The 22195-nt window shown below is 37.1% G+C and overlaps 3 protein-coding genes across 3 annotated transcripts; all 3 read left to right on the forward strand.

Annotated features, from left to right (window-relative positions):
* Window positions 1-5714: 5714 nt before the first annotated feature.
* On the forward strand, window positions 5715-13080 carry LOC110865326 (peptidyl-prolyl cis-trans isomerase PASTICCINO1). The gene is made up of 20 exons (XM_022114568.2): window positions 5715-5979; window positions 6080-6164; window positions 6619-6688; window positions 7494-7591; window positions 7703-7825; window positions 8238-8270; window positions 8404-8462; window positions 8590-8674; window positions 8765-8923; window positions 9025-9082; window positions 9201-9349; window positions 9426-9523; window positions 10025-10094; window positions 10230-10289; window positions 11246-11302; window positions 11435-11503; window positions 11578-11655; window positions 11756-11857; window positions 12370-12441; window positions 12525-13080. The coding sequence occupies exons 1-20, from the start codon at window positions 5903-5905 to the stop codon at window positions 12792-12794; spliced, it is 1872 nt and encodes a 623-aa protein (XP_021970260.1). The 5' UTR covers window positions 5715-5902; the 3' UTR covers window positions 12795-13080.
* Window positions 13081-15203: 2123 nt separating this feature from the next.
* Window positions 15204-16986, forward strand: LOC110865324. The gene is made up of 3 exons (XM_022114567.2): window positions 15204-15326; window positions 15476-16495; window positions 16576-16986. Exons 2-3 carry the CDS (start codon window positions 15482-15484, stop codon window positions 16834-16836), a joined length of 1275 nt encoding a protein of 424 aa, XP_021970259.1. The 5' UTR covers window positions 15204-15326; window positions 15476-15481; the 3' UTR covers window positions 16837-16986.
* Window positions 16987-18388: 1402 nt separating this feature from the next.
* LOC110865323 lies at window positions 18389-20728 on the forward strand. The gene is made up of 2 exons (XM_022114566.2): window positions 18389-18595; window positions 19837-20728. The coding sequence occupies exons 1-2, from the start codon at window positions 18527-18529 to the stop codon at window positions 20485-20487; spliced, it is 720 nt and encodes a 239-aa protein (XP_021970258.1). The 5' UTR covers window positions 18389-18526; the 3' UTR covers window positions 20488-20728.
* Window positions 20729-22195: the final 1467 nt, after the last annotated feature.

Raw genomic sequence — 22195 nt, forward strand, 5'->3', positions numbered from 1 at the left:
CAACGAACCAGTCACAGAGGGTTATACCATCATGTAACCTGGTCCTAAGGAAGTCCTAAGGCATTTCTAAACTCTACTAAAACGGGTCAGAATTGAAGTCAAAGCAAAAGTCAAAGTTTTGCGACTTTCGATTCCGAACCGGGTCTAAATAGGAAATTGTCGGATCAAACAAGCTTAGACCAGTTATTATACTTATTATCAAGTTATATGAGTGATAAAATAGGTTACATGCATTCTACATTGTTAATTACATGTTAATTAAAAAATTAAGCTTATGTTGACTTTTTCTAAACAACTTTGACCCGACATTTGATCTAGATAGAGTGGGAACCAGGGGGTGCCCTTTTAAGGGTTTAAAGCCCACATGATTACCAACTTATAACTACCTTCGATTCGACTAATCACTGGACCATTAATGATTAATCGTTAAGTCAACCGTTAATTACGACGGTTTGACTTTTAAGCTAAAACTAAGTAAAAACTCAACTAAGTGAGGTTAAGCATACTTACTGAAGTCTAATGCACGATTAGGAAGGCTTAGAGAAGTCTCTTGAGCTCCAGAAAGCACCAAGAATGCAGAAGTGATGAGTGAACACAATGTTGCAACTCATTGGCCTTTTATAGTGTTCTTAATCCATTGAGATCATGACAACTAGGTCTATCATTGATCCCAGATCATTTACAAGTGTTTCCTAGTGTCTAGGAGTTGTAAGGGGTCGCCCATGTTGCTGAAAATATCTTACTAAGTCGGTTAAACTCTTATAACAGCCAACAGCCAAGCTGCTGTCGATGGGCACTCCTTACGGACCGTAAGGCATAACCTTTACGGTCCGTAAACCTTTTGACAGAAGAAAAAAAAATAACCTTTCGCGTATTATGGACTGTAAGGTAGGACCTTTACGGTCCGTAAGCCCTTGCCAGAAGCAAAAAAAAAAAATTAACCTTCCATGCATTGAACAGGCAACTTGCGTAGCATTATTTTTGGACAGGAAAAATGTCAGTAGGAGGCCTTTTTACCCATGCTTGATCAGTTGTGTCTACCTATCTCTATGTATCATTGGTTTGCATTATGATGGAAAATATATACGAAAGTTTTTTATTGAGCATTATTTCATAGGACCCATACTTGCTAATTTGGACATCCTTTATTATTAGTAATCACCGGATTAAAGGTATACCATATGTTTATTAATCATGTTAGGGTCTCGGGATTTATAATAAAGTCGTTCAAAGGTATAAATTAACATGTCGACGTGTTTTAAAAAAATCCTGCCATACATCCTTAACTAAATCCGGGTTTATGATGCTTTTGTCGTATGTGACACGTGTCGTTTATTTATTGGACACAAATTTTCGAGGTGTTACATGTATTCACCTGTAAGACTGAATCTAAGGAATATTGATACGGGAGTATATTCTGAGGTGGGACACACGAATAAGTTAAGTTTTTAAAATACTAATCTCGTATCTTAAATCAATTGAAGTTTGTGTGAGAATTTAAGTGGATCAATATACTGACAATCTAAGTGAATCATTTAAAGCTTAAAGTTTATATAGATCAACGGTGCCAGTGATGTGTCATAAACTGATATGATCCTCTGACGCGAACTCAATAAAAATGTCTGTAAATATTTCTTTATTGCATTGCATTTCAGACAAAATTACAAAAAGATTTTTGGAGAGTTTTAGCATAAGTTTTGTAAAATACAAAAAGATTTTGTTTCTACTTTATGTTTCGACAACCGATGTGAGAAAGCCGAGTTTCAAAATCTAAGTCTGCTGAACATGTCTCTGAACATGTCTCGGGTAGCGAGTACACAACGAGTAACATAGTATACAGTTATCCCCCAGTAGTAACGATTTGTTAGGTGTTGAGATAGATGTGCAGTGTGGGTTGTGTGTGTCGATCGAAGCGAAAGCGAAGCGAATAGATCACCAAAATCGAAACATATAAACAAATGAATCACATAAACACATAAAATCCTCATAAAAATGACAAATATCAGAGTCGGCAGTTGCGAGCTCAGAATCGGAACACATAAAAATCGAGAATAGATTGTCTGCGGCTGATAGACGTTGACTACCCAAAGTGATTCGATTATTCATAAGGACTTTTGGTACACACTTTGGCCTTTAGGACTGTGCTCTCGCCTCGAATTTGGGCGAATGACACGCATCCCTCTAGTTACGGTTTTCACACCTAAAAATGCGGGTCGAACAAGCAATTTAGTCGAGAGTTTGCGGTTTTCACACCTAATCTCGACCGAATCACTTGTTCATTTTTGAAAATTAACGTGCAGTGATAGTGTAGTGCAAGCGAGAATAGCGATATATATCAAGTAAGCTCGTACAAAACCCCTAAGGGTTTGCACAAGTCGGTCTGTTGGTACTTAGACTATAGACTAGGTCGTTTCTAAGACATCGACCCGGACTAGGTCGAGTCTTGCCTAATTCCCTATAGTTATGGCTCTGATACCAATCTGTCACACCCCAACCGATGACGGAAACATCGGGGCATGGCACTGAGCGAAACAGATTGTCCAGGAGAAATCCATAACAACTAATTTTACCAAATATTTAAGTTAAGTCCCATACCATAACATACTTAGCAAATTAGTTAATACAGACATAATATCTCACAGACAAATCAATTGTTTCGACAACTCAGATTTCAAATAAAATAAATTGTCTTTGTTTCTAGACTCCATCCTACTTGATTCCACAAAAGCAGGAAATACACAGCGTCCTGGCAGATAGCATCCTAAACACCTGTCACATACGTTAAAATAAAGGTCAATACACATAGTGTAAAGGTGAGCATACAAGTTTGATAATAACATAATAGGGTTCGAAATAGTTTATGCATAACCAACATGAAACATGTATAAAGTGAAGGCAAGTAGGTTGTCGACAGAGAAATATGCACAGACGTGACTTCGAGTAGTAGAATGCGCAACACATATCCCCACTGGGACACGTGAAGTAAAGCCCTTAACAACCCCTGTCCACGACAGGTGCTGAGTCCAAACTATAGTACTATCGTTGCTAAGGTGTCAGGCAACAATCACTGTGTTAACATAACATACAAGCATTCATCGAATAACACGTAGCATGCAATAACGGTTAACGTATAAATAGTGTTTGCGTTGTGTGTCGATTGTGATTTGAATATAGATAATGTATGTAACACCCAAAAGTGCGTAAAGCAAAAAGGGATCGAGTATACTCACAGATTGTGTTTAACAAGTAAACACGCTCTTGGATTGAATGGATCGCTGAGAGAGATTAGCCTGAACAGTTAATGATAGCATAAACGATAAGCAGCGCGTAAAACGGTGCAAAGTGGTAAGTGTCGGATGGTAATACGATCGGATGGCAATCGGATCGGATGGCCAGTCGATCGGATGTCAATCCATTCGGATGGTCATCCGATCGGATGGCCATTCGATTGGATTGACAGTTTGTGTATGAGGGTTTGTACTTTGAAGTTTTCCTTGTAGCATTTTGAAAATAGAGAGGTATCTCTACCTTTCAGGTCGGTCGATCGAACGGCGGTTCGATCAGACGGCGATCCGTTCGGCGAGGTAATTCTCAGAGAACAAGTACACAGCAGTGTTGTCACTCGATCGGATGGTCTACCGATCGGGTGGCAATCCGTTAGAACTGATAGTGCATTGAACATGTTGAAAATTATTAAGTGTTGAAGTTCCAACCATCTCATAGTCGGGTGGTCGTTCGATCGGATAGCAATCCAACCGGACGGCAATCCGTTCAACGTTCAAAACTTGAAAAGTTGAATTAAAAGTTTAAGTGTGGGACCAAGGTACAAGCCGATCGAATGGCTGTCTGATCGGTGGGCAATCCGATCGGACGACAATCCGTCCCAACGACCTGACCATCTTGACACTTGGTTGTTTTGAAAGTTTACAGCTTTTGATCGAGACGGTGTGATACGTGCTAAACAACAGAACCTCGTTAAGACCCTAGCGACCCGATCGGACAGGAATCACCCAGATCCGACCCGTTCTCTAGTTCGTGATGGTGGTTCATGTTTAACCTGGAATCGGTCGTCTCTTTGGTAGAACCCAGATCTTGAACCAACACATCACTAAGAATGAGTAGAAGATCAGAACAAGCTCCGATTCTATCGGTTTTTTGTGCATTGAGTGTAAAAGAGTTGAAAGAAAATTGGAAAACCATCTTTCAATCCTTTTCACCATGAGTATGTTCAGATCTATGCAAGATCTTCGTTCATTCATGTGGAAATTGTCCAGATCTAAGTTGTTCTTGATGGATTGAAGCCAAAACATGAAGTTCATAAGAACCACATGATGACATCATCCTAGAACACCTCAAATCTAGTGATTTCACGGTGGAAAGTTAAGATTCAAAAGAGAGAAAGGTGAAGGAGTGCGTGTAGATCACAAAAGTACAAGATTTAGGTTGAAAACTTACAAGAATCGCGAGAAATCGAGAGAAAGAAGCTTGAGAGCGGTGGGTCGAGTGAGAGTGCTGTCACGTCACAAATGATGTGACAGGTAGGTATTTACAGGGTTTCCCAAAAAGGAAAGTGCATAGGATCGGGTGGGTCTCTGATCAGATGACTGTCCGATCGGGTGGCAATCCGATGGGATGGCAATCCGATCGGTTGACCATCCGATCGAGCGGTCACTCGATCGAGTGGCTCCGACGACTGAGTTTTGGCGTTTCGTTCGTGCGTTAAGCTTTGCGATGTGTTTAAGCGATACAATAGAATTATCCGTTAATCCCAACTACTATATCTAACATACAATCATCCTAAGTAAGTTGCGTTTAACGTCTACGATTCGGTTACGATAGAGTTGCGATTGCGTTTCGATTAATCACCACAGCACATAAAGTAAACATACACAAATAACACATAAGTAGCACACACACGTAAAACAATATCCAGAACGCATAATTCGAGTTGTGAATGCGATTGCGATGCAATAAGCGATAAAGCGATAAAACATGCGATAAATAGCGATTAAACCTCAATTATTAACAAGTACTCCATATAATACAACTAATGCGATAAAATAAATAGATTATCTACAAGTCAAAGAAGTCAAAACAGGAGTTAGCAAGGAGTGACAGATCGCAATTAGCAATCTTTTCTTACTTTGACTTCAATGTTGACTTTGACTTTGACTTTCGAAACACGGGGTGTTACATATTGGACTATTAGGCTAGCTGTTAATCAATAGAATTGGGCTGCCTTATCAATTAAACTGTTTTGGGCTTACAATTTTAAATAAGAATTGGGATGTCTATCAATTATAAACTAATTTCGACTTTTGTATTTTTCGTTGGGCTAGATATAAACGCTAAACAGCTTTTGGGTTTACGAACTTATTTTTTCAGAGGTATCCTCGTAGTTGTTTAGGGGTATCATTTGTATAAAACCGGAGAAAAAAAATACAATACCGATACGAAGTGGAGCCGTAGCCCGTGCTACGACTCGTAAAGAACTAAGTCCGCCCCTGATAATCATCGTATGCTTACTAGGATGTAGAAATTACATCCTTCATTCGAAATCCTTCATTCAAAGTTCTAACAAACAGATCTTGAGTAGCTCATGATCGACAAAAACTCGTTTACACCCTAATCTGAACCCAATCCGAACCTATTTATGACATTTCAAAACATGTAAATTTGATATTAGGTTTGTGTTATTTTCATTTTTCATAATTTTTTCACAAACTTAACAATAACACTACTCCACAAGTCAGAAGTGAGGGGTTGACTGAACCGTGTAGAACAACTCTGACTCTCATCAATAATCCTGTTCGTTCACCTAAATTATCTGCCGACTCTACATATCACAACTTAGGGTTTTCGTTTTCAATCATTTCACCAATTACAAGAAAATTAATCTGCAATGGCGGTGGTGAAAGATGCGGAACAAGAGTACAAACCGAACAAGAAGAAATCAACTTCCGATGAGGATGATAAGAGGTTCAATTTCGATTAATTCAGCTTCATTTCGTCTTTTGTTACTAAAATTTGTGTGTATATTAGTATGAACGTGTAGTGTTTTTTAATTTAATTTATTTAGGAGAAAGAAGATGGTTCCAGGAGGATTGATGAAGGCTGTGATAAGACCAGGAGGTGGTGATGCTATGCCTTCTGATGGTGATCAGGTTTCAAATTGATTTCTATTTGTGCATCTGTATTCATGATCTATGTTTTTTTTTTTGTATTATTTTTTTATTTGGATTTAGTGCATAGATAATTTTAACTGTTAGTTGATAGGTTTAAATGACAATTCTAGCAATTTTTCGATGCACATCTTAAGTTTCGGGTTGAATAACTAGTTAAATCCATGTATTCAATAAGATCAATATGGAAGTTATTGTAACATTTCTTTGAAAGTGCGAAAGCTGTCTAATTCGTCTCGTAAGGCGAATGGTATTTTAAAAGGTTGGAGAAATTAGACCCCTTTTTGCCAGTACTTGAATAATATGTGGCAGTAATTGAACTAATTTGTTACTACGATTACGGATTACCTTTGTTATGAACCTAACTACCTAAGTATGTAAGGTGCCATAGAGAGAGCATAACTGCATTCTGTTATTAATGTTTTGTTTTGTGCAGGTCATATATCATTGCACTGTTCGTACGCTAGATGGGGTGGTTGTCCAGTCTACTCGCTCAGAATTTGGCGGTGCGCTTGACTTTACATTTTATTTTTTTCATATTTTTTTGTGGATTTTTATCCATTGACCCTGTTAATCAGTTAAAAAAGATTAAAAGAACATAGTGCACTTTAAATCCATTTTCATCATAAATAGCAATTCTACTTACAGAAAGACACACACACGGCCAGAAAGCCAGTTAAAAAGTCCACAAAAAATTTTAAGTGGCTTTCTGGCTGTGTGTGTGTGTCTTTCTGTAAGTAGAATTGCTATTTATGATGAAAATGGATTTAAAGTGCACTATGTTCTTTTAATCTTTTTTTTTGTGTATAAGGAGGATGTGGATGTACTGGTGAATGTTAAAATTCTTTTTTTGCTGCAAAAGTATTATCTGATGTAAAATTTTTAGCTTCATAGGCAGCTGGTGGTGTTCAATATTACAATTAAAAGTATTATCTGAATGCACCCGGGTTGAGCAAGTATAATCTCATTACATATCTTTTGTCTTCTTAGAAGTCTTGGCTCATTGAACAATTAAGATATTTATGATACAAACTATCATCAAGATAAGTTTTGTATTTCCCCGAAAAGTTTTTGAACACCAAAGCACTTAGGTATTTAGGTTTTCTAGCCATTGTAGTGTTGTTTAGTGTCTACTAGCTCATTTTAGCTCTTCTTTTGCATTTCTTGTTTTTTGGCCGATAAAAAAACCAACAATCATTTCCTACTACCTTTATATATGATTTTATCTTGGTTGCAGTTTCAGCCAACTACAAATATCTAATAAAAAATGCTTCTTGAATTGTGATGCGCTGTTTTATTTGTTTGTTATAGGCAAAGGCACTCCAATTCGTCAGGTCTTGGGTAAGAGCAAGATGATATTAGGGCTGCTAGAAGGAATTCCCACAATGTTGAAGGGTGAAGTTGCAGTGGTAAGTATTGGACTATCGGGTAGTGGTCATAGTTTAATTTCATGGTTCAAATTGTGATTGTTGTGTTGGTTGTTATTGATCTTTAACATATATATTTGCTAACAATTTCAGTTAAAAATGAAGCCTGAATTGCACTATGGCGAGGATGACTGTCCAGTTTCTGTTTCAGATAGCTTTCCAAAGGATGCTGAACTTAATTTTGAGATTGAGCTCATCGAGTTTTCTAAAATCAAGGCAAGAACTACAGTTGGTTATTTATAATTACACACTAAATTCGCACTATACATGCCTAACTTTGATGTGATACTGCTATTTGCAGTACACACTTATAAGTATTTTTTCTTACGTTAGTTTAGTAGTTCTTTTCTCTATTATACTTGGCATCATAACCATAGTTATTAAAGGCGCGAGGTGCACTTAGGCGGTTTGTTGGGCCTGGGGCCTTATTTGCGCCTAGGCGCGCCTGGGTGCTCGCTTTAATAACTATGCAAAAGATTATGAACTAACCTGAAGATTAAAGGCGCGAGGCGTACTCAGGGCGATTTGTTGGGCCCGGGGGCTTATTTGCACCTAGGCGCGCCTGGGCGCTCGCTTTAATAACTATGATCATAACCCATATTTTTTTTTCTATGTAAATATTCTTCAGGTTGTAACTGAAGATTTGGGAATCTTGAAGAAGGTATATCTAATTGTGTGGTTACAATAGAACAGGGCATCACACAAGATACATAAAAAGTGTGCCTTTCTGTAAGTAGAATTGCTATTTATGATGAAATTGGATTTTTTATTACACTATGCCATTCACTGAACAGGTTATAAATGAGGCACAAAGTTGGGAAAATCCGAGAGATCTTTATGAAGTAAAAGCCAGGTTCATACAATGTCATCTCTCTCTCTCTCTCTCTCTCTCACACACACACACACACACTTGAAGGAAATCTAATTATTTCAGAAATGGCCGTGATATTAATATACTTGTAGACAATGGCTGATTTCAGAGTTTCAGCCAAGGCGGGGGACGGACAACCACTTCAGTTACCTACAACTGGCGAACCAATCATGTTCACATTTGGAAAATCCGAGGTTTCTTTATTAGCATACATTCTTATTTGTCTATGCACAAAATAAGATTCGTGTATGCTCATTACGGTGTTCGTCATATTGCTATGGTAGGTACCTAAAGGTCTTGAAATGGGTATCGGAACAATGTCACGGGGAGAAAAAGCAGTGATTTATGTAACAAGTCAGTATTTAAGTCAAAGCCCTCTGATACCTTCTGTAGAAGGTATCGAAGAAGTTCACTTTGAAGTGGACCTTATCCATTTTATTCAGGTCTGCAAATGTTTTTTTTTTTTTCTTTCTTAGTTGGAAGCATGCATCTTTGCATTTGAACGCTAATTCTGGTATATTTCCACTTGGATATCGCTTTACAGGTACGGGATGTACTAGGAGATGGCCGTCTAATAAAACGCCGCATAAGAGACGGCAAAGGTGCTGTTTCAGTCCTTATTTGATTATTTCTCAGCTCTATTAGCCATCTAAATTTAGTGGCCATTTTTTTAGCATATGATGATGTTATTTGTGCTCATTGTTCTTTTGAAACAATTAGGTGAATTTCCTATGGATTGCCCTCTTCAAGACAGTCGCTTACGTGTGCATTACAAGGGCATGCTTAATAATGAAGAAAATACGGTTTTTTATGATACAAGAGTTGACAATCATGGCCAACCTTTGGAGTTTTCCTCAGGGGAAGGGCTTGTAAGTTAATCATATGTCATAACGTTCTCGTCTTTAGGAAAAATATATGGATGAGTTTTTTTCTTTTGGATGTTAGGTACCTGAAGGATTTGAAATGTGTGTTCGGTTAATGTTGCCTGAAGAGATATCACTTGTTACCTGTCCCCCTGATTATGCATATGACAAGTTTACCAGGTTTTTTTTTTCCTTCCAGTCAGCTCTGTTTCTATACATAGAGGTGTACAAAAAAAACGGTTTTAGAACCGAAACCGGGAAAAAAACCGAAACTGGTTTTTTTTTTTTTAACCGGACCGGTTTTATAACCGAACCGTCGGTTTGTGACCGGTTATCTGAAAAACCGGTTAATAACCGAAACCGGTTTTAAAAAAACCGGTTAAAACCCGGTCCTAACCGGTTACACCGGTTATTGTTTTGGACTTGAAAAACCGGTTAGTAACCGAAACCGGTTATAAAAAAAAACGGTTTTCGTTTTGGGTGAAAAAAAAAACGGTTCGGTTAATAACCGAAACCGGTTTTTGAAAAAAAACCGATTTGTACACCTCTATCTATACAGTTTTACATTCAAAAAAGTGTTCTTATAGGTTATCACTCATGAGCATCTCTATGCGGTTATTAGATTAACTAATCTTGACGTTTGTTTGTTTTTTCTGTTTATATTCTTTATCCTGTGACTAGACCGGCTAATGTTCCTGAAGGTGCTCATGTTCAATGGGAGATTGAGCTCCTTGGGTTTGAAATGGAAAAGGTAAACTAGTTTGATGTTGATGTTGGTTCTTTTGGTTTGTATCGTTGCAACATATGTCTAATGTAAATCTGATTGTAACTACTTGATGTTCTTATTTGGATATATACTGGTTACTCATTCAATTAATGTTTACAGGACTGGACCGGCATGAATTTTCGAGCAATTATGGACGATGTTGAGAAGACCAAAGGCACGGTATATGATCTCCTCCTGTTACCTAGTTCAGTATTTTAACATGTATATAACTTAATTACTTAGCATATGAATTGTACATATACATTCCGTTCATAAACATGACTAGATTGTTGCCATAGGCCGCATGCTGCGCAGCGACGCCTTAGTTGTTTATAGCTGGCGGCACGTTATGTCATATGTGATGCGTTAACTATATGAAAACACGTGTTTCGTCATATCCGATCTAACTCAGTTTAACCTGTATAAGCATTGCGGTTACATTGTACGATGATGACATTAACGTGTGATGCCCGCATGTGACATTACGCATTTTTTACTTTGTTACACACTTTACGTTCATGACAGTAACATCATTAGATGTGGTGTAAAGTCATAAAAGTAATTTAGATAGCGAACGTCATTAGAAATAGATTAAAAAAAAAGAGGGTCTCAGTCGTGGTGTAAAGTCATAAAAGTAATTTAGCATTAACATGGTTAGGCATAGATAAAAGAGAGTATAATAATGTGTCGTTTGTTGCGGTGTAAAGTCAGTAATTTAAACAAAATAAGGTGTCAAGTTATTAAGTAGAAAAGTTTGGAGGGTCAAAGTTGTCAATTACCAAAAGTTAGAAGTGAATGTGTAACTTACTTAAAGAAGAGAAGGTGTAGTTGTGAAAGTTTGGGGGTCTTTTGGTCATATTTTGAAAGTATGGGGTGTTTTTGGTGGGTGGCATTTTGTTTTAAGAGATAGTAAACTAGGAGTTCTGACAGGGACTTTAATGTATTAAGGAAATCACAATCGTGAATCTGTTACATATATTAAAATATACATTTATACCCGATGCTTGTGTTGATATTCCTGTATTTTTAAAGAAGAATAAAACCAGGAATGTTGTGAATATATAGATATCAAACACAACTTGTAGAAAGCTATGCTGTTAGGATAAGTTATTTACAAGGTCCTGTTTCTTATCCAGGGTAACAGGCTATTTAAAGAAGGAAAATACGCACTTGCAAAAACAAAATACGAGAAGGTACACACTATCTGGACCATTGTTGCATTATAAGTTAAAACTACCCGAGCCTTATATGTGAATACGACAGTATTGTCCTATTAAGATGTGATTCTTGGCTGTAAATTGAAATGATTATGCATATTGTTTCAGGTTCTACGTGAATTCAATCATGTCAATCCTCAAGATGACGAGGAGGGAAAAGAGTTCGCGAATACACGAGTATGTTACTTCACTATTTCTTACACGTTCCCATGAGTAATTTATATCTCTTATTGACTTTTTTGGTGCAAAAGAATCTGTTGAATCTGAATGTGGCAGCATGCCTCCTGAAGATGGGAGATTGTCGAAAGTCAATCGAGACGTGTAATAAAGTAAGTTTCTTTATTCCAAAATCTGCTTTTTTTATTTCTTATGATCAGAATATTTTGGTGGTTGATATTAATCTGCACGATGGTTTTTTCTTTTGTGTAGGTATTAGATGCTAATCCTGTTCATGTTAAAGCACTGTATCGAAGAGGAATGGCTTACATGGAGGTTGGTGATTTTGATGAAGCAAGAGCAGATTTCAACAAGGTATTTTTTGTTTTATTTTGAGTAAAATGTCATTTTCGTCCCTGAGGTTTGGCCAGTTTTGCGATTTTCGTCCAAAGGTTTGTTTTTTCGCATCCGGATCCAAAAGGTTTAAAATCTTGTCATTTCATCCGGCTTGTTAACTCCATCCATTTTTCTCCGTTAAGTCAGGGGTATTTCCGTCTTTTTTGTTGACTGAAAGGGCAATTCGGTCTTTTTCACTTTATGTACAAACATTTAACATAATGTACAAGTATTCAAAAGACCAAATTGCCCTTTAAGTTAAAAAAAAAGTCGAAAATTTCCCTGACTTAACGGAGAAAAATGGATGGAGTTAATGAGTCAGATGAAAATGGAAAAATTCAAACCTTTTGGATCCAGGTGCGAAAAAACAAACATTTGGACGAAAGTTGCAAAACTGGCCAAACGTCAGGGACAAAATGGCATTTTACTCTATTTTATCGGTTTGACACAAGACATAAATAATATTTGATGGACATCTGTTTCAATAATAGATGATGACCATAGACAAATCATCTGAAGCCAATGCAAAAGCAGCTCTTCTTAAATTGAAGCAGACCCAACAGGTTAGTTAATAAGATATCCAAAAAAGTTGACTTTGCATACGCATTAGTTGACGATATGATCACTGATTACAAGTTTATAACAGGAAGTTGAGAAGAAAGCGCGTAAGCAATTTAAAGGACTATTTGACAAGAAGCCTGGAGAAATATCAGAAGCTGGACTAGATAATAAAGTTAATGAGGCCAGGATTGACGATGCACAGGAACCATTGATTTCTAGCCAGGAAAAGGAGGATGAGGGTGAAGATGAACAGCCGGCTCCTGCGCCTGCACGTACGAGTTCTTTTTCACGATTGTGGACGGGTGGTGTGAATCTGTTTAAGTCCCTCGGGGTAAACAGATGTTCTATATTGTGAGTTAAGAAATTTGGAAAACGCAAAATGAGAGTAGATCGTATTACAAGCTTCGGCAAACCAAAATTTATAGCTGCTTATGTATTACTGGATTTCACTTGGTTGTCCTAACGCAGAATTAGTAACAATACATTTTCCGGAGTTAGAACGGCCAAAACGTTGTTACTGGCGTTGTCTTTTTTTTTTAAGCATGTGTTGTCATTTGGGCAGGGTTAGCTCAAGTAATAATGTTATAGTAACTTGTACGTTTTGCACCAAAAGTTGTACATTGTTTCGGGTTATTTTAAAATGAACTCCTGCCTTTTTTTTTTTTTTTTTTTTTTTTTTAATTTGGCTCAAACCCATTTTGATACCACTTGTTAGAGCATTCACATCCTGGGAATCAAAATTTGTGTGTGAGGTTTTTAAAATATAAAGAGTATAAAAAGTGGTTGTGAGTGGAGGAGAGAGAAAATGTTACTGTTCATCTGTATATTTGGGGGGACACTGTTCACCCACTATAATCTTTTAATTTAATATATATTGAAAGTGGTTGTGAGTGAAGGAGAGAGAAAAATGTAATGATAAAGGTATAAAAATATTATTTAATTGAAAAGAAGAGAGAAAAAATATTTGTTTTTAGTGGAAATATATTGATATAGTAGTTGTTTTTTAGTGGAATGTATGTATATTTTTAGAGAGCTGGATGTGAATGCTCTTACAGAATTCATATGATAGCCGTGTCTTGATAGTATTAAGGCAAGCAAGGTCAGGACGCCTGCCAACCAATCACAATTTATTACATTTAACGTCATATCTCTTACATTTCGAATCATATCTTTATAAATATTTGAACCACCAAGACCTCCTCACGTGTCCAACATGTGAGCATGAAATAGTCCATGGCTTCCTCGCTATAAATATTAGTTGTAATTTTAAAGTTAAGCATTTTATGAAAAAAATCTTGGGTCCGCCATTCTTCATACGTAGGTTCATATACCTTTTATACCTCACGTATGTATTAGGATTTGAATGATGTCCTTCCCTCTAAGGGGAGTGGGGGCGGTCCGTGATGGACTGCCCATCACTCGTTAATGTATCACGCACACCGCCGCCGCCAACTTCTTCAAGCATTGAAATGATAACGCGTTGAGTAGATAACATGTTGAAAACTTTTGTTTTGCAGAGATTGTTTTGTCGTTTCTGCAATTGAATTAATAGAACTTTGATGAAAAGTGCAAATTAGCCCCTCAACTTTTGTTAGCTATTTTCTATCACTAGTGACCACCGTCACTACAAAATGTTTGTGAGTGATAGAATAGTGGCTGATGACATGGCAGAAGATGATTGGATATTGTGAGTGATAGAATTTTATCACTAGTGACCACCCCCACCAACTTGGGTTTCACTAGCAACATCCTTGAAGGAGACATTGGGATGTATTGGTGGTTTTAGTGTCATAAAATCTTTTTGTCGTAATTTTACTTATATAAGACCAAAGGAAAATCTAAATAAGTATCGATACGTGTTAGAAGATGTGAAGGGCACGCTCTTTCAAGACTAATATAATTTCCGACACCAATAAACTAAGGGGTTTAAGAGAGCAATGCCCCATTGGCGGAGCTTCCAAGACGACAACACACCAATAGTAACTGTTGATTAGCAGGAACGTGTGAAACTTCTGATGACAAATGAATCATCAACTAAGTTACTGCTCGCATGACCACTTTCGAGAATTAAGCGTCAAATGTTTTTTTTTAACCACCAAACTAACACCCTTCCATGAAGCATTATTTTGTTTCAACAAAAATCCATAAAAATACTTCAATCTTTGGTTACACAATTAAGAAAAATAATACCTACATGATGCTCAGCTGCAACAAAGTAATATCGGGTATGTTTGGCATGGAGCTTTTAGGAGCTTTTAGGAGCTTCTAGCTTTAAGCTTTTAAGAAAAAGCTCCTACTCAATAAAAGGTCTTGTTTGCTTGAAGGAGCTTTAAGCTTTTAGGTTAGGAGCTTCAAGCTTTTGGTTGAACGCTACTACTACTAGCGTTTAGAAGGAGCTACAAGCTTTTAGGGAAAAATGACTATTTTAACCACTAAAAATAAGGAATTTTTTAATGCACCAACTTTCTAAATTTTTAGTTATGTCCATTTTGGTCATTTTATACATTTTATTAAAAGCTTCAGCTACTCTACCAAACACCAAATATATCTAAAAAGCTACAGCTACTAGCTACCAGCTACAGCTACCAGCTTCTAGCCACCAGCTTCCAGCTACCAGCCACCAGCTACTTTTGCCAAACATACCCATCATATCATCACTAAACATAAATTCACGGGAACCCCGTATGACGTCACCCATGGGTCCACCACTCACCTTTCTGGGCCCCACTTTCGTTGCCTTTAACCGTCATTTAAAATTTGAAAGCGAACCGCACAAACACACACTGTGAGTCTGTGATTATTCAACTACTGCAGATTTCGTGGGCTTTTCTTGATTACTCCATTTCCCCCATTCCATTCTTTACCTCAAACATTCATCAACTACAGAGTAAGCTTTTCTTTTCATATTTGTTCCCTAATCCCTTTCTTTCTGTTTGAATTATGTCATTTTTTTTCTTATTTTCGTCATTTTTATCCATTCATACCTTAGATATGTGAGTTTTCTTGTAAATTTATGAATCATTTTTGTTATTTCAGTTGCAAATGATGGAACAATCTTTCGATTACACTAAACCCGAAAACGGGTTATATGTTGATCAAAGGCATGTGTCTCATTTTCTTCCTGTGATGAACCACAATGAACCCATTAAAGATGACTGGAAGACCAATATTCCACCAAGATTCAACAATAATAATTCAACACTTGTTGAAAATAGATCAGTGATGTTTTCAAGAAACAAGAAAAAGATTCAACAAACACCTACTAACCCATCAAGGTCTAGTCCTTTGAGGAGATTTCTGGACCCATTGTTGAACCCCAAAGGAGCCCATTTGGCCCAAAAGGTTCACCAACCAAAACTAGAGCCAACTAGTCTCGCTTTCGCCCCGAATGAGTTACTGCATAGCAAGAAACATAGATCATGTAATGTTCAGGCTCTTTTACAGCTTAGGCTGAAGAGCGGGATTCCGTTTTTCAAACTTGTTGTTGAAGGCAGCAGTGACATTCTAGCTGCTGCTGTGAAAAAAATACCGTCTGGTAACAATGACACAAGTTTGATTTACGCGTTTTATTCTGTACACGACGCCAAGAAGAAGAGTGGAGGTTGGATGTATAAGGAAAAAAGTTACTGCTTTGAGTACAATATGGTTGGACAAATGAAGATTTGTAGTTCATACCATGCTGAGTTTAATGGTAGTGAAAAAGGGCTATGTGTCGTGCGAGAGTCGGTCTTATATAGCTCTGGGACGACGCGCGCAGATCAGGGAACAGTTCTAGAAGGGGAGCTAGCTGCTATAATTGTCAAGAATCCGAGTGATGAAAGTTGTGGAGGTATTGGGGGCTCTAGAACAACGACTGTTGTTCTTCCGGATAGCGTTCATAGTTGGCCGAACGGTGGATCCCCGTCACCTTCTCCGTTGATAAAGAGATGGAGATTTGGTGGATTATGTGACTGTGGAGGCTGGGACATTGGTTGTCAATTTCATGTGCTCGGTAGCCATCAGAATGAAATGGTCAAGCCTCCATCTACCTCAAATCGTCTCGACCTTTGTTATCAGGTATAAATAGTAGTTGACAAATATGATATGAGCTGGACTTTTGTGCTAGAGTTATTTTTGATCAGTGGTTGTGGTTGCAGGTTGGGCACAAGAACAAGCGTGGTTTTCGGTTGGTTTCGGTTGAGGATGGACTTTACTCGCTTGAATATGATCCCTCAATGTCATTGCTTCAAGCATTCTCCATCTGTGTAGCAGTTGTAAGTAGCCAGAAGTTGAGTCATATATTTGAAGTCAGTTATGTTCCAGAGTCGAAAGACTTGTCTAGACCGATGGCGACAGACAATGAGAGAGTCAACGGTCGGGTTTCAGAATCACACGCGTCACCTGTTGCTTGGGTGTAGAGACATTAGTTTTAGAGATGATAATAGAGTGCACCTATGTGGAAAATTGCAGGCTAACTTTGAGCTGCTATGCTAATATGTTTGCTTGAAAAGTAACCAAAATGCATGTTTACATATAATGTTACATAAAAGATATGGGGTGTATGACTAGTTCAAACGATGACTTGTCGTTACATAACAACCGACTATGACAAGCTTTCCATATCAAATCTTCTACACGAGTGCGTGTCACACGTTAGCTGATAAGTTATGTGAGAAACACATGTTGTAAGTTAGAACAAAATTATTAACCAATACTAAGAAGAGATGCGAAAATATCCACATGTGCATCACTAAAACATTGAAGGCGTGAGAACATCCATGGTGGTGTGACCAGACTATGATGTCTCCCTATGTGTGCTCCAAGAGCACATACCATTATTAAAGCTGGGAGTTGTATGGATGGTCCTTTGATATATAGACCATTTTTCTGCTAGGAGTCCATAAACCATCTCACCTTGTGGTACACATGATCTGTGCATGCTAGTGATCATTACTTATTATGCATATGCAACTTTGAAAATATGTGTTTACCTATTAGAATTTCTATAGAAGAGTAATTGGTAAAATAGGCTTTCAAATGGGTGAAAGGATTATGGGCTAATGCACTTTTAATTGGTAAAACATATTTTGTTCTTGTTATATTTTAAGAAAATTGGCTCATATCTTATATTTAATGGGTTAAAAATCTATGTAAATGTTCTGAGTACAGGGATAGTAAGTTATTTCAGAGCCATGGAGGACAGCGTTTAATAATATGTGAGGTCGGTTGGAAAACAGTAATATTAGTAACATATAAAAAAAGAACTCTTATATTTAACCCACACCTTATATACTAGGTCTACCCCGTCGGTATATGAAGACGTACCCATCTTGTAACCCATTTGAATCTATGAAGCTAACCAATAGGATGATGCCACCTTATTTAAATCCGCACCAACCCTAAAGGGATGAAGCACCTATCTTGGAACCTATTTGAATCTAACATGTTTTTTAATTAAAATTAAATGAAAAACATGTTTCAACACTTCCATCTAGCAACAAATAATGGACCACGAAACGAAGGTATGATCTCATCTTGGAGAAGTTTCAACGGTGTTCCCGTGAACCCATGATCCCGTCTTGAAGACACCCCGTCAACATCATGGGATATAAATGTAGAATAACAATTGTTTAGAGATGACTAAATATAATGATCGATACATAAAAATAGTATAACTTGTCATTTTGCAGACATGTTTGTTTCACTTTCTAATTATATAAGTCTAGTGGCATCTTGATGGTGTGATAAGGCTTATGACCATTAGTTCATGAGTTCGATTTCCACAAGGAGATTTTTCTCAAATTTATATGGTTTCCTCCTGAATTAGTGTATAAGCATTATTGCCTAGTGGAGATGGATATGATCGGGTGGTTTTGCTAGTGGCACGATAATACTCTAGTGATCCGTCAGTAATCCAAATTTGCCGTTAAAAAAATTATAATAATTAAAAAAAAAAGTCACAGCTGACAGCCCTGCAAATATTTAACTGCCAATGCTAGTTTATCAACAAACCCATAATTCAAACATATCCAAACCCTAGAAAATCCACAACAAAATCTCATCAATAATCACTTCTGCTATGCAATTCAACATCTTTAACTCACAATAATGGAGCTTTTGACGGTTTCCGCTACGCTAGCGAACCACCGGTTGACCCGACCCGTTTCTATCAACAATGTGAGTACGGATGCTGAATTTTGACGAATTCATTGATTCTTATATAAAATTCCTGTTTACTCTCCTGTCAGATGTTACAATTATGCGTTTATTGCATTTGTTGAAATTGTTTTAGATCTTGTCACGATCTGCAACTAGATAATTAGGTTACAGTTTCTCAAGATCTTGACTTTAGATGTAGTTGTTGACTTTATTGCATTCTTCGATTTCTGATGTGTACATATGATAGGGTCTCACTATTTCCACACCCCTAAAATCTTATTTTCACACTCCTACATGTATACGACCCCTAAAATCGAGTTATATAGGCCGTATAACTGATTGTTGCACAAAAAAAATATCAGGGAATGTTTTTTTGTCCATGTATACGGGCCGTATAATATTATACGACTCGTATAGAATGTTATACGACCGATATAATGTTATACGACCCAAACCTTATATAATGTTATACGGCCTAATATTTTCTCTATGTATACGAGCCGTATAACATTATACGGCCAAGTATTTGTCATGTTAAATTATTCTATTCGGGCCGTATAACGTTATACGGCCCGTATACAGGGTGTGAAATTAAGATTTTAGGGTATGGGATTATTAGGTTAATATAAACTAGTGGAATTCCCCGCACTACTCTGCAGGCATTCAGTTGGTATCGGTTCGGGCAGTTACTCACTAGAATAACTAGAAGAGAAAACCAAAAAATAAAAATAATAAGTTGTTTTTACATTGATCGAAAACCATAGAAACGAATAGCAGTACCAGTTTCGAATTTTCGATGATAGCGATACCGGTACTGATGTTCGGTCGTAATTAGTTTGATTCGTTAGGACATAGGTACCAGCGGTACCAGCACTCGTATAGCCTACGATACCAGAAAAAACCCTTTATGTTGAATGCAACTTTGTTGTGGCAAAATTTATACCGACGGTTACAGACAGCTGCGAATTCAGTTTTTTAGAGGTTAACAAACTCTAGTTATAGAAGGAAAAGCAAATTAAATGTAAACTAAATGGCCGTTCAAAAAAAAAAAATGTAAACTAAATGGGTGAAAAACGTATACTATATATAGTATAATTAAATTTATATTATGTTAATTAGTTAACATTATACTAAACATCTGATGCAACTTTGACATCCAATGGTTATAAACACCTGACACAAGTTTGCTGTTGTAAATTGATGATTTGGTCACAGTTTACTCTGTAGTTCATATCTCATGATAGTGATTTAATTCCCAGGGAAGTTTGTATAACAAAATGGATGTTAGTAGCATGCGGTTTTCACGTGTCATTGGTTTCGGGAAGGTTAGTACGCCTTCGTTGCAGTATAGGAACCGATACGATATGTTAAAGCCGTGTCAAGTGAAGAGGAATGATTCGGAAGGAGCGTTAAGCAGCGAAAGTATGATACTGGATGAACAAACCTTGAAGCGAGAATTGCAGATTGCTATCCAGGAGGAGAATTACGCGCAAGCGGCGAAACTTAGGGATAATCTCAAACATCTGAACGAAGACAGCAAGGCTGCAGTTTTAGCTGCGAATACTCGGTTTTACAACTCGTTTAGGAACGGTGATTTGGTGACAATGCAAGCGTTATGGTCGAAAAGTGATAATGTTTGTGTTGTGCATCCTGGTGTGAGCGGGATAAGTGGATATGAGCTTGTGATGGGAAGCTGGGAATATGTTTGGGCGGATTATGAGTTCCCGTTGAGTATCGAGGTTAAGGATGTTCAAGTTCAGGTGAGAGGTGATGTCGGGTATGTTACGTGTGTTGAAAGGGTGAGGACGACTGGTAAAAACTGGGGAAGTCAGTTTGCGACGAATGTGTTTGAGAAGATTGATGGTCAATGGTTCATGTGTATTCACCATGCTTCTCATGTTGATTTGTGAAATTCAGAGACTAAAAGGTACGGAATTTTACTGTCACTTTGTCAGTAGTGTAGCTCATAGCTGTTTTGTTGTAATTATGAAAGAAAAAACAGGATTAAGGTTGATTTAACTCTGATCCTGGGTGATGTGTCAGAAATATATATGTGGATTTTATACAAAGTCATGACATGTTAGTGTTATAAACTGATATTATGAGATTTGATTATTTATATGTATTTCATATATAGTATAGCTTATGTTATGAGCCTGCCCTCCTAACAATTTCTTCATGAAAAATGCATGCATAAGATACAGTGTGTAAGGTAAAGGTCAATTTAACAAAAGCCCCTGATTTGATATTAACACTTGAAAATCAGAAATTGATGCTAAATTTACTCATCAGTGTCACTTATTAACCAATTGTGATAATGACATACCCATATTAGTTCTTAATTTAAGCGAAAATCACATTAATAACCATGTTGACCTACCAAAATACCCATTGACATTTTATTTTAAAATTTATCATCGGTTTTGACCGCAACTAATCTTTTAATCAAAGGAAACCCAATCAATATTGGACATGTGGAACATTTTTGTGCAAACCTTAGCCACTTTTGTGTTGGTTAGACATTGGTGCAGCAGAAGTCTACTACTTTTGGAACGATTAGACTAACAACCAATAACATAATTACATGTGTTGTATTTGGCGTATAAGTGTTTGATACACGTGGCGGCGTGGCGTGTTTTGATTGGATGCAATCATTTGTAACGGTGGAAATTGATAAAGATATAAAAAGAAGTCGATGACTATTTTGGTAATATGTCTAAATCAAAATGGCTATCTACATGATTTTCCTTGAATTTAAATTAAACCCCCAACTACATGCTTATTGATGAACATACCCAAATGGATGTTAAAACAGACCAAGAACCAATGTTTCACAACCTTTGGATCGGGACCTGAGCACAGGACCGGTCGCATCTAGTTCACTGTCCGGTCAGGTTTCGAAAATATTGCCAAGAACAGAATATCTTTAATTTCTTTTGATTTTGTTGCACTCAGTTGTTGGACCAACATCAATCAGTAAATTAATCAAGGCCACCTGTGGTTCTGTTTTGTTATTCTCATTGAAGTTGGCCTTTGGGTTGTATAAATTTCTTACAAGGAATCTGAAAATCTGTTAAAGCATTAAGGCATCATAACATATATTAGGCACTAATCCTTATTTTATGAACCATCAAAGACCAATCATGAACCACGACGTTACACAGGTCGCGGACATCATACACATTCACCCCATATACAAGTGAGCTGCTGGAAACGAAACCACTGACAACTGATCTAAAGCAACCCTACAAACTTAATTTAAACCTTTTCTTTTTTTCTTTATCGAGACATTTTATCAAACACTTGATTTGCATAAGACTATAGAACTGAGAAATGTAAACTGAATGTGTGATAGAACAAAACAATCACTTAAAGTAGCTCAATCAAACGACATCATATGGAGTTAGAAACATTATCTGTCCAAAAACTTGATTCTCTACCTCAGATAGCAAAAAGAGTAATTCTAAATATAGTTTTAGATACTTTATCTGGTTCATGTTAGATTAGATTTACACTCATTGGTTTATATTTATAGGTTTGAGAGATTACCATATGTCATTTCCTATTTTTATTTTCATTTCTTTGCTTCACATACCAAGTTTTACTAGGCTCGCGAGT

This window comes from Helianthus annuus, chromosome 6 (assembly GCF_002127325.2).
Source record: "Helianthus annuus cultivar XRQ/B chromosome 6, HanXRQr2.0-SUNRISE, whole genome shotgun sequence".
Lineage (NCBI taxonomy): Eukaryota > Viridiplantae > Streptophyta > Magnoliopsida > Asterales > Asteraceae > Helianthus > Helianthus annuus.